Source organism: Nycticebus coucang, chromosome 9 (assembly GCF_027406575.1).
Source record: "Nycticebus coucang isolate mNycCou1 chromosome 9, mNycCou1.pri, whole genome shotgun sequence".
NCBI lineage: Eukaryota > Metazoa > Chordata > Mammalia > Primates > Lorisidae > Nycticebus > Nycticebus coucang.
Window position 1 is genome coordinate 26008884 of NC_069788.1, and position 12156 is coordinate 26021039.

Sequence of the window (12156 nt, forward strand, 5' to 3'; positions counted from 1 at the left end):
AACGCCCGGCTATTTTTTGGTTGCAGTTTGGCCGGGGCCGGGTTTGAACCCGCCACCCTCAGTATATGGGGCCGGCGCCCCACCAACTGAGCCACAGGTGCCGCCCTCAATAAATATTTCTTAAATATCCATTACCTGATGCAGGGCAAAATTGAGGTTTAGAAAAGAAAATAGCATCTCCATACTTAAGTTTACTAGAGATAACCCAATTTACAGGCTGTGCTAGTTACTATACATTTAAATGCTGTTTGAAGGTGAGGACAGCAGAACATATTCTACCTTTTCAGAAAATATTATCTACCACTACCCTACCCACTACTGATGATGCCTAAATCTCCACCACAGGCCTCCAGTAATAAAGACCCATAAGGTTTCAAAATGAACTTTGTTAACTGCCTAGAGAATCAAGGATTTGGACTCATTAAGCTCACTATAAGTGCAGGTAAATGAACGAACCTCATATAAACAACAAGATGAGGGAAACTGGTGAAGAGCCTCGCTACCACCATGGTCACCTTCTGGAAGCATCCATGAACAAAGATGAGCTCATCACTCTAAAGGTGTGCTTCCTGCTCCTCAATAACCATGTCAGCACTGCGTGAGTCAAAATCTCCCTGATATCAGCCCTGAGATGAAAGCCCCACCCAAGTGCTGATCCAACCCATAGGCGATCACCCAGACACCTCCCTTACATCTGGAGTTTTGGCAAAGCATGGTCTATAATGATTCTGATCATGGAAGGATCGGATGAGGGGACAGAACTGTCAAAGACTGGCTGAAGAACATGGCCTAGAAAAGCAGACGGGAGAGGTAGCTACCGAGAAAATTTCCTTGGACAACTTCACAATCCTTCTCCACCCTGATTTATCCACTTGTGTTTCTAGCACCCCAAATGTATAACGTTTATAAAATGACATGAGGTATTATAATATTTTGCACTCTCTTAAACCATAGACGAGAAACTAAAATTTGTGGTTTAAGTCCTAGACAAGCCGGATGATTAGAGACCCTCTTCTCCCCAACCAAGAACACCCTGAGGGTATTTTTAACACAGTAAGTTTCTGAAGTGACCTTCCTGCATGCTGTGAACTTACAAGATTTGAACTCTTGACCTTGACCCTGGGGTGTTCTTTTCCTTTGAAAAGTCTCTAAGTTAAACTGCACAGCCCTCCCAATTAAAATGCAAATACTTCCCTGGGGGTAAAAGAGACACTTTCTTCAATCATTGACATCTGAGGGTGAATTACTTAACACCTGAGTCTGAATCACTAGTAAGAACAACTCAGAGAGGCTAGCTGGGAGAGAAGCAAACAGGATAGTAACAGACTGGTTAATATAACAGCATAAATGACAGCATGGGCAGGAGAATCTTGGAAAGTCAAAAATTCCAGAAAGTTACCAAGAGCTTTGTGAAGCTGGTGGAGTAAAAGACAATGAGATAAAATAACAGAAAGGAAAGGTAAGACACATAAGGCTAGTTTCAGCCTCACCAGAGTTTCCCGCCAGAGTCACCATGATCACATGCCTAAATTGTTGCAATAGCCTTCTAAACTCTTCCAGCTTCCACTCTCACCCTCCTAAGGTCTATTCTTAACACCAGAATAGATAATACTGACTCACTCTGTTCAAAACCCTTCAATGGCTTCTTGTCTTACTAAAAGAATAAAATCAAAGACTAAAGAGTGAACTTCAGGACCCCATGGACTCAGCTGCCAGCTACATTTCCCTCTGACAACCTCAATGTCCTGTCACTCTTTCCACTGTGCCAACGGTCCCAGTTCTGTTTTTTGTACCTATTAAGTACTCTCTGGCCTCAGGGGTTTTCCTTTCTATACATTCCTAACAATAATCATCTCCTTGGATGTCACTTTCTCAAAGAAACCTATCCTAAACACACAACATAAACTGTGGCACCACCGTAGGTTCTCTATTCTCCTCACCCTGCTATATTTCTATACCATTTATGACCTTCTAATATGCAAGATAAGCTACTTCTTTGGTGGGGTTCTTGTTGATTCTCTTCCTTCCATGGTAGAATTTTAACTTTCTTTGATAGGCATTTTTGGTTGTTTTATTTCATACCTTTGAAAAGCAGATATTAGGTACTCATTACGGATTTATTGAATGAGTAATTTGTTTAAACCCAGATTACCTATTTTAGCTAATAGAGATACATTCCATATTGCTCATTTCTCAGATTAGATGTGGTTCTGCAGAAGTAGAAAAAATCACAAGCAGGCTGCTGCCACCAAGTTTTTCAATGTGCTATACTTGGAAATATTTTGATCCCTTAAAATATTGAGATTTTTATAAATAAAACACCAGCTATAAATTTTTATGAGATATCAAAAGGTTCCCAACTCATTCCCTAAACAAACAATGTGTCCAAATAGCTTTAAGGCCAGGACTGGCCCATCACTGCAGGCCCTCAACATTTGAAATAGATCTTCAGACCATCTTCAATAAGTAGCAAACTGTATGAGATTTTAGTGTAATAGTCACCCCAATTTCCATTTGAAATACCATGATAACTCACTAGGAGAAAATTTTAAACTCTTTTAAAATAAAGGCAAAAGATACTAGACACCAAAACAATCCCATGGATGAATTTTGTGATGTCCAATCTTATCCAAAGGGGGAAAAAGGTCTCAGACAATATAAAAGATCAAAAAGAATCCTGAGAAATATTCAGGGAGACACCCATCCAGTCTAGGGCCCTGATTATAATGTGAAATGATGCTTTAAAATTATATTGAAATTAACATATCATATCAATTATACCATACTAATGCAAACAGATTCAGAACTGTAAGATGCTATCTATGAAAAAGAAACATCAAACATGCTTTATATCTGAATTTAGCTCGGCATACTCCAGCTGATCCATTTTATTTTAATATCAAAGGACAGAAGGGCTCAGACTTTGAACTAATATTCTTCAAGCATTTGGGTTTTAATTTGATGGCTATCTAGCATCTAGGACCCCTATCCTTCTGGGATCTGGGAGTGAGTGAAGCTGACCTAAATCTGAAGCTCTCTGACTTCAAAAAGAGCCCTGTGCTTGGATTTGCACCACCCCGGAAGGAGCAAGACAAGAAACTAGCCATGAAAGCAGATAACTTCTTTGACATCACAAAGCTTTTGTCTATTTCCTCCTATCGTTCTATAAAATAATCATACCAATTTACACAACACTAGGCAAATGTCAAAAGAAATGGAGGTAAGATTAATCTATCCCAACATCAATTTTAATGAATTTTTTATACTCAAATTAAATGTATGAAGATAATAGCTTGTAATAAAAAAATTTTGATTTTTACCTAGAGAGATGATATAAGCAAAATATGAGCATATAAATATGAAAAAGAACAGCATGTCTCAGAGAGCAATTATTTTTGCGGAAGTTATAACAAATTGTCCCTAAGATAAGAAGCTTCTTTTTATCTGTTCAAAGGAATAGATGAATATTTTTACTGGTAAGTAAATTATAGTCATTCTTATGTTCATGTTCATCAAATTTATCATGTATTTCTATAAGCCTGAATTTTCTTAACTTGGAAATAATACAAAGGAAAAAGAAAAAAAATCAAATACTGAAAAATTTTCATTGTTGGGAGCAGAAAGTAAGTCAAGGAAAAATAAATTCAATTTAGAGACACCTTAGTTTATCAAAAGCCCTTCAGGAATCACCCTCTGTCAGCTCTCTGACTATACCCAAAATAGACAAAACATAAACAAACCACAGTGAACCACAAACACAAACAGTTTGAAGAAGCCTCTGGAGTAAAATTACTTTTCTCAAAGGTAATTAATAATTTAAGGGTATGGCAGCATGGCTGAAGAAATGGTAGTTTAAAAAATCAGGAAATGGTAATGATTAGTTTTCTAGGTTTTTTAAAAACACCACAAATGAATTTTATGATCACACCACATATGTGTTGAAATGATAGTAAACATGTCATTTTGTCTCCAGTAAATAGGAATTTTAAATTTAGAATCATAGACAACATTAAATTTTTATTCACCTCAATTGCTTTGATAGTTTAAAATACAAGAACTAAATAATCTCTAGGACATTTGAAAATGACCCAGATACTATATAAATTGAGAATTCTGGTTATTATTCCTTAGTAATAATTTTCTTCATGAGAATTATAAAGTCAGACTAAATTAGTAATTAATAAAGTTATTACATAGTAGCAATAAATCATAGTAATAAATAACATGGCTTGAAGAATCAGCAGACTTAAATTAATATAAATGTCAGCTCTGTACCAGATATGTGACCTGAACAAGCTATTCAATGAACTGCAATTTTTGGTGTACAAAATAGGGATAATAATATTATCAACCTCATATGGTTATAAAAATTAACTGAGATAATCTATCTTAATTAATTATTCAATTATTTTGTATAACTACTAGAACTGTTCTTTTTTTTTTTTTTTGTGGAGACAGAGTCTCACTTTATAGCCCTCGGTAGAGTGCCGTGGCCTCACACAGCTCACAGCAACCTCCAACTCCTGGGCTTACACGATTCTCTTGCCTCAGCCTCCCGAGTAGCTGGGACTACAGGCGCCCGCCACAACGCCCGGCTATTTTTTTGTTGCAGTTTGGCCGGGGCTGGGTTTGAACCCGCCACCCTCGGTGTATGGGGCTGGCGGCTTACCGACTGAGCCATAGGCGCCGCCCTAGAACTGTTCTTGACTTCCAGAAAGCATTTAACATCTATCATTACTCTTCCTTTATAAGGCCGGTCTCTTTTCACTTCTCCACATATAGTCTTCTGAGTTCATCGTCTGTATTTTTGGTCAGGTTGCTTTCCATTTCTGAAATGCTGACCTCTCACCTATTCATTAGGTTAAATCCCAGACATTTTCAACAGACCTGACATTTTTCATAAATTTCCTCACTAAGTAATAATATTACATTTTTGATAAATTTTCTCACTAAGTAGCTCTCATGGGCGTCCCAAAGGTTGCCCCTAAAGTAACCATATATAGGGAAATGGGAAATTTTAGCTAAAAGTACCTTTATTTACAAAATATTAATTACAAAATTTTACAAGAGACAGCCAACGCATAAAGGATATTTTGTAAATATTTTGTAAAATTTTGGAAGAAACATTTTATAACTAAAGATACACTTAACTACGTTTTCCCGTTTTCCCTATGTATGGCCAGTTTATGGGAGACTTTTGGGACACCCTGTATATTGAGCTCAGTCAATAAGTATCCTATTTGTAATATGACTTACAAAATGTTGATCTTGCCTTATACTTATTTTCTAGCTATATCATAGGTTTAATAACTCTAAATAGCCTCTTCACATCATGCATATATTTTTTTTCTGCTAAATAAAACTGAATTTTTAAAAAAAAAACCCAAAGTATTACCTCTTAGTTTCCCTTAGAAAAACTATCCTTACTCCAAAGAAAGCTAGTACAGTGGTGGGTATATATAGATGTTCAAAGCATGCTCTTTAAGTTCAGTTGTATCGCAACATCCTTCACAATCACGAGGGCCACTTCAACACGTCATTCTTACATTAATTGTGTAAGTGACAGAGTTAAACACACTATGAGCTCTGGAAGTTCCAATATTATTTCAAGACATTGAATTGAAAATTCCCACACCTCCTAATACAAGCACTTTTATAATTTTATGTACATAACAACTATCAAATTCTGAGTGTATAAAATCCAAAGTCCGAATTATTTCAGAGTAGCTGGTAAGCTGGAATGCCATAGAGCAGAGTTGCCTACAGAGAACTGAACTATGGTATGATTCTTTCGATCCCTTCTCCTAGTAAAAGACATGCTGTTTTTACATCTTTACTCAGTGGGTCGCTTTAGAGCATTTAAAAACAATATATGCTCTATCTCCTTATATACAGCTTTTCCATTCTTTCCGTATCTCATAATTGCTAATATTTAGTGTTTATAATAAGTCAAATAATGTTCACGCATAAGGAAAAATTTCTATTCCTTTTTGTCCTACATGTATATAATTAAACCCATAGTGACTCAGCTTGTGGTATGGGGGTAAGAAAGAAATTAACCTGCTGGGGGAATCTTAATAATAAACAAATGTGGGCAAGACAAATAAAAAGCTTTCAATCCGGCTTGGCCATTGTGTGGAACTAGATGTAAGATAATATTCTATTTTATCCTAATCCTGACTACTATTCTGTCAGTACACAGTATTCTGATGTATAATAGGGCCCCTGTTATTAAGTAATCAGAAACGTGTCATATCCCCAAATCTCAACAAGCTACTTTTGACTCTGTAATTAGGACCAATGATATAATTCAAATTATGCTTGGGGCGGGGGATACCGTTGTTATCATATATATAAGAGGTCGCCTTAGGAGAACTACTTGTAAAAATCAAAGGGTTTGACTGAAACATGTAATTTTAGACAGATTATAATTCATCCGCACATTCAAACATACCGAGTCCTAACCGCCTCCCCTGGTATTTTCTCTATTTCCTTGCCGGTGCAGAATGAACTTTATAATTACTGATTTTTTTCCCCTGGTAAACACAGATTCTTCTCTATTTCAAAGTAAGCATGCACCATGCAACGTGCAAAAAATACCTTCGGTTTCTTATTTTCAGGGCCTGTTGACACGGGCAATATACAAGGTGAAATCAGCTCCTCAGTTCTTGCTAGAGAAATGGGAAGTGGTGGGGTTGAGTCAGGTGCCCTGTGGTTGGATATGATGCTTTCCATTTTCCCGAGTCTTGAAGGCAGGGTACTGCTACTGCCACAATTTGGGTACAGTGCTGGGGGACTGAGCTGCGGCCCTCGGCTGGGCAGGTCAGCACGAGGCAGAGAGGAGGTGCCCAAGTTGGGAAGAGAGATAGAGCTAGCACTGGAGATAGGGAGTGAAGGGAGAGCTGCCTGACTCAGCTGCTGGCCAGACAGCTGAGGTGATGCTCTCTGGGATCTGTTTATCAGGTTGGAAAGAGCTGGGGAAGGACGGAAACATTTCTCTGGAGTGGAGAGCGTGGCTCTTTGATTAACCCGAGGAGATGAAGAGAATACAGGAGAGGCTAGGGTAGAAGCGTGTGTGTAAGTATTTCTCTGGTTTTCTGGACTCCTGAGGTCACCATCCTGTTTGCCCTTCCAAGAAGAAAGAGGGTAAGAGCTTGGTGGGACAGGAGGGAGGCCTGCAGAACTCGGGGTGTCCGTCTGTAGCAGGGAGAGCGCGGTATGGCCCTTCGAGGTGGGCGATGGTGTTTTCTCTACATCCAGAGACATGAGGCTGCTACCAACGTGTTTCGTGGGGGAGTGGGAGGACGCCTGGGAAAGGGGAGCAGTGGACGTGGTGGGGGAAGGCAGGTGAGAGGACAGCTGGGTCAGCCCCGAGTCCTGGTGCCCCTCGTCCGGAGACCTGGCCGTCAGGGAGCAACTGGAGAGAGACTTTTTAGGCGTGGGTGGGGTTTGCTTTGGTTTCTGATCAAGTGTGAGAGTGGACGAGGCCAGGGAGTTGAGGGAGAAGGTGGGGCAGGATGCGGGGGAGAAAGGTCTTTGGTGAGAAGGCTTTGACTTGAGAATGGCAGTGAGAAGGGACAGCCGAGAGGGCACCGAGGATTTCACCCCGGACTTGGAAAGATTTCCACTGGATGACATTTGGCTGCAGATGGTGGGAGAAGAGCCGCGGAAAGAGGAGGTGAAGGGTTTCGGACTGGGCGAGAGGGAGTGCGTGACGATGCGCACCGGGATGTAGGAGGCTGAGGCTGAATCCGAGGTCGGAGGCGCGTCCGCGGGAGGGGACGGCGGCGCTCCCGGACCTGCTCGGCCACCAGGGACGCGCGCGGGGGACGTCGCGGGGGACCAAGTCGTCTGCTTCCGAGCTCCGGCGGCCGGGCCAGCTTTCTGATCTGCTGCGCTCGGACTGGACACGTTGGAACCTGGCCACTGGGCGGGATGGGGAAACGCGAACGTCGAGGAGGCGCCCTTCGATGCAGAAAAGGGTGGAGAGCCGGCGGAAGTTTGGAAATACGTAGCTGACTCTTCCACCACCGCCCCACTGGCGTCCAGCCTCCTAGAGTGGAACTCCTCGAGGACAGAGGCTCCGTGGAAGTCCACGGGGTCAGGTAAGGTGTTCGGATTAGTTGGAGGAACAAAGGAGAAAGCAGGTGGTTTACAGGCAAGCTGCTCAGAGGTAGTGGGAGAAGAGGCGGACTGGAGGAAAGAGAAATAGACAGATGGAAATAGGACGTTACTTGAGAAACTACCAAAGTTTTCCTGTCGCTCGTGTGATCACGCAAACAGCCCTTCTACTATTTTGCCCCCAAAGAGACATCTTAAACCTCCATTAAAATGGAGGAAATTCTGTTTTGCTAATGAGGCGTTGCTTTGAATTCGAAATGAGATATAAATAAGCAGTGAAGTAATGTATCGTATACGCCATTTATTCCTGAGAATGAAAATCAATTTAGAATTGCTTTGCATGTTGCCATTTGGAAAATAATCCACTGACAACATCTAAAGTAGTTATCTTCATTTTGAATGGTATTATTTGAAAGGACTTGAATCACCATCAGTATAAATTTCAAAATTCACTTTGGAAAATGAAATAGATTTTCTTCTATCATATAATCATGATGACTCCAACCCTTTAAAAAGAATGAACACACTTTTAGCAGGTTTTTTAAATTCTAAGAACTTGGATTGCTTATTTCTACACAGTGTGAACCTGGAAAAGTGCCAGAATTCAAAAAAATGAAGCAGCACCCAACCCAACAGCAACACGGAATGATAAATTGAAAAAGTAAAAGCAAAGTCCAAAATAGAGAGAAAGGGTTAGTTATTTTCACCAATTACTTGCCAAAATGGGCATTTAAACAAGTGATTTGGATTATGCTGGGGGAAACAGGCTCTCTTTCATATCAAAAGGAGTCAGAGCACTTTTTCAAATAGAATCAATCTGAAACCAACACACCCCCACCAGTCTCACACCAAATAAAAAGGAAATAAACAACATGTCATTTTATAGGAGAACCCAGGTAAAGCCTATGAAATAACTGGGTGTATTTTTTTGTGCCATTCTAAAAATCATCTAGTACTTTCAGCAGAGCACACAAGTTATAAATGATTTCAAAGCCTTTTAAACAGACGTTTCCCTTCAAAATTACTGGTTTGGTTCTGTTAATTACAAGAGAAAGGACAAACGTGCATGTCTAATAAAGAATTTCAGGAATATCAGTCACTCAAAATATTAAGAAATATTAATATATACATAAATATTGTATTAAGAACATAGCATGAAAGTATATAACATAATTAAGCTTAGCAAAAATTTTATTAACAAGACATTAAAAGGTGTTTTTTTTTTATTTTATGAGATAGAGTCTGGCTACATTGCCCTCGGTAGAGTGCCGTGGCATCTCAGCTCACAGCAACCTCAAACTCTTGGGCTTAAGCAATTCTCTAGCCTCAGCCTCCCAAGCAGCTGGGACTACAGATGCCCACCACAAAGCCTGGCTATTTTTGTTGTTGTTGTTGTTGTTGTTGTTATCATTGTTCAGAAGGCCTGGACTGGGTTCAAATCCGTCAGCCCAGGTGTATATGGCCGGGGTCCCAACTACTGAGCTATAGCCGCCAAGCCTAAAAGGTATTTCTTGATGCAGCTTATAACGTGTTAAGGTTTCCAGCAGATTTAATGCAAAGATTCTCATATCATATGGTTTTGATCTCTAAAAACATTGAAAACTGAAAAATTCAAACAACTGATCCCAAATTTCTAAGTTTCTAAGTAAACATACCCTAAATATTCCTTTGTATATGTCTGTTCATATGTATATTTGTGCCACGGAATAATTCTTCTCACATAAATAATATTTGAATACATTGGCATAAACGCAGACTCTGAGAAAATTGAGGATAATTGAAAATCAAGCACAATTCAATAAAATTGAGAAAGAAAGCTTAGTAATTTCCTCCTACAAGTTTTACTTAGAAATAACTCTGCTCAGCCAATGTTTATGTAACTTACTTATGTGGTTAGGGAGATATTTAAATCCAAATACTACTAAGTAGGCAGCTAAAAGTTCTGTCACTACAAAAATAACATTTTGTTTGGAGTTATGGGATCATTTGTAATCAAATTCATGTTTTAAAAAATCATTCTCTTAAGGTTACTAAAGTATATAAGGGTTTTTTGAGGGATATGGGTTTTATATATATGATTGTTTCCTGTGATTGATGTCTCTTCACAGAAAGAATGAAGCCATCGCAAAACCATGTGGGATGTCTTTGTGTGTTGTGCTATGTCTAGAGAAGGGGTGTCCAACTTTTGCCCACATACTGATTTTGCAAAGACATTTTTTTTATCGTCCATGGTCTCAGACATCATGAAAAGTATCCACAGACCATTTCTTTGCTAATCAACTTTCATTGGTGTTTGGGTATCTAATGCATGGCCCAAGACAACTCTTCCCATATGCAGCAGAGAAAAAAAAGAAGGTTAAACACCCTTGGCCTAGTGTATCTGGCAAACAATTTTGTAAATTTAGAATAGCAGCTACAAAAATCCCATTACCTGTTCAGTCATGTTTCCAAATAAGTTCAGTGCATATGAACTGGATTGTCTTGATTATCAACCAAATTATCAGTATTTTAAGACCAAATTATCAGTATTTTAAGACCAGACGTCGCATCCAACTTTCTCAACATTATGGCTTCTAATTATCAAACATTCTGCTACATGAGTAATATTTTTCCTAACCAAGAGTTTTATTGTACTTTTTAATATAATTCAGAAGTAGATTGTTGAACTTCTAAGAAAAAGGCGCTGAAAAGTGTAAAACTATCTGTTTATATTAATCTACACATAATTTTTATTATATTTCCATATACAATATATTAATAAGTATCAGAAATATACAGAATTTCTTTTTTGTTTTCTTTTTTTATTTTTTCAGGTTAATTGAGGCTACAACAGTACAGTATTTCTTTTTAACTTGCAAAAACACCATGATATCATCCTAATTTATACTAATATAACAATGTAGAACTGCATTTTTGCAAAATTCTCAGGAGTAAAGGGTTCATTTTTTTTAATAAAAAATGTTTCATTTTTCTGAGTTCCTCTCATCACTAAGCTTTTTAAAATGGGAATAAAGATAGCAATGACTTCGTGTAGGAAGAAGGGATGAGTACCTGCTGAATTCTCAGTCCGTGGGTCAGAATCAGTCTAATTTTACTTCTTCCCACGCAGTCCCTTACCATTAATACCAAACTTCTCTAGGGTTGCCAACAATTTCTTTCCACCTTTTTCCCTCCCTTGTAACAACCCCTGACATTGTTCCCTAGGTTTGTTACTGATGCTCTAATTCCTTCTCCCTCACGACTGTTCTCTCTCTTCTCACTATTTACTTCTTCCCTCATCTTTACTGATTCTGATGCAGCAAACATCCCTCTAGAGCTGCCTATGCTTTTGTTCCCCGTTCCCCAGATTCGAGCCTCCTCCCCACACACTTCCTCCAAAGTCATTCTCAAAGCTCCTGATCCTGAACTCCAGAATAGACTCACAATAATCTCAAGAACTGAAGATGCTTGCACTGAGCTGCTCTCACTAGTTAGATGACCCTAATCACAAATTCACCCTCCAATCCTGCATAATAGAGACCATCGGTTATTTTCACAACTTATCTCTAGTCTATACCTGCTTTGTGATTTTAGTAAACCTAAAATTAACTGCCCCTTCAGATATTCCGTTTTCCCTAATGTGTCTTGAGATCTCGGAGCATCTGAATGAAAGAGGAAATGATTGGTCTGCTACCTGGTATTTTGAACAGTCCCTGAGATTTTAATAGGACCAGATGTTAGTGCCATACAGTGTTCTTCCTCCTGAATCTGTACAGCTGCAGAAAGCAGGAACCCTAAATTTCCCATTATTCTCACATGCCACGTGTTCCATTGTGGCAGCTTGGACTCTCGAACTTACGTAATGACTGGTCTTCTCTCTGATGAATACTCGTGATCCACCACAGGGCAGATTCTCAGCCTTTCTTTCCTGGACATATTAAATCATATTTTCTAGTGTCTCTAGCTCTCATTCCATCCCATTCAACTTACTACCAGATTGACCTTTTAAAATCTGATGACCTGTGCTTAAGATGTTATCAGCACTTTCTTTGTGTC

At 39.1% G+C, this 12156-nt stretch overlaps 1 protein-coding gene across 20 annotated transcripts in view; it reads right to left on the minus strand.

Annotated features, from left to right (window-relative positions):
• The window catches only part of MLIP (muscular LMNA interacting protein), a 312602-nt gene that overhangs the window by 132396 nt on the left and 168050 nt on the right, over positions 1-12156 (minus strand). For 18 of the 20 annotated variants that reach the window (XM_053603333.1, XM_053603332.1, XM_053603343.1 and 15 more), the window contains one exon: positions 6601-8193. The exons of the other annotated variants lie outside the window; for them this stretch is intronic. In XM_053603333.1, coding sequence (XP_053459308.1) covers positions 6601-8193 — 1593 coding nt within the window. The remainder of the gene's footprint in view (positions 1-6600; positions 8194-12156) is intronic. 20 annotated transcript variants of the gene reach the window in all.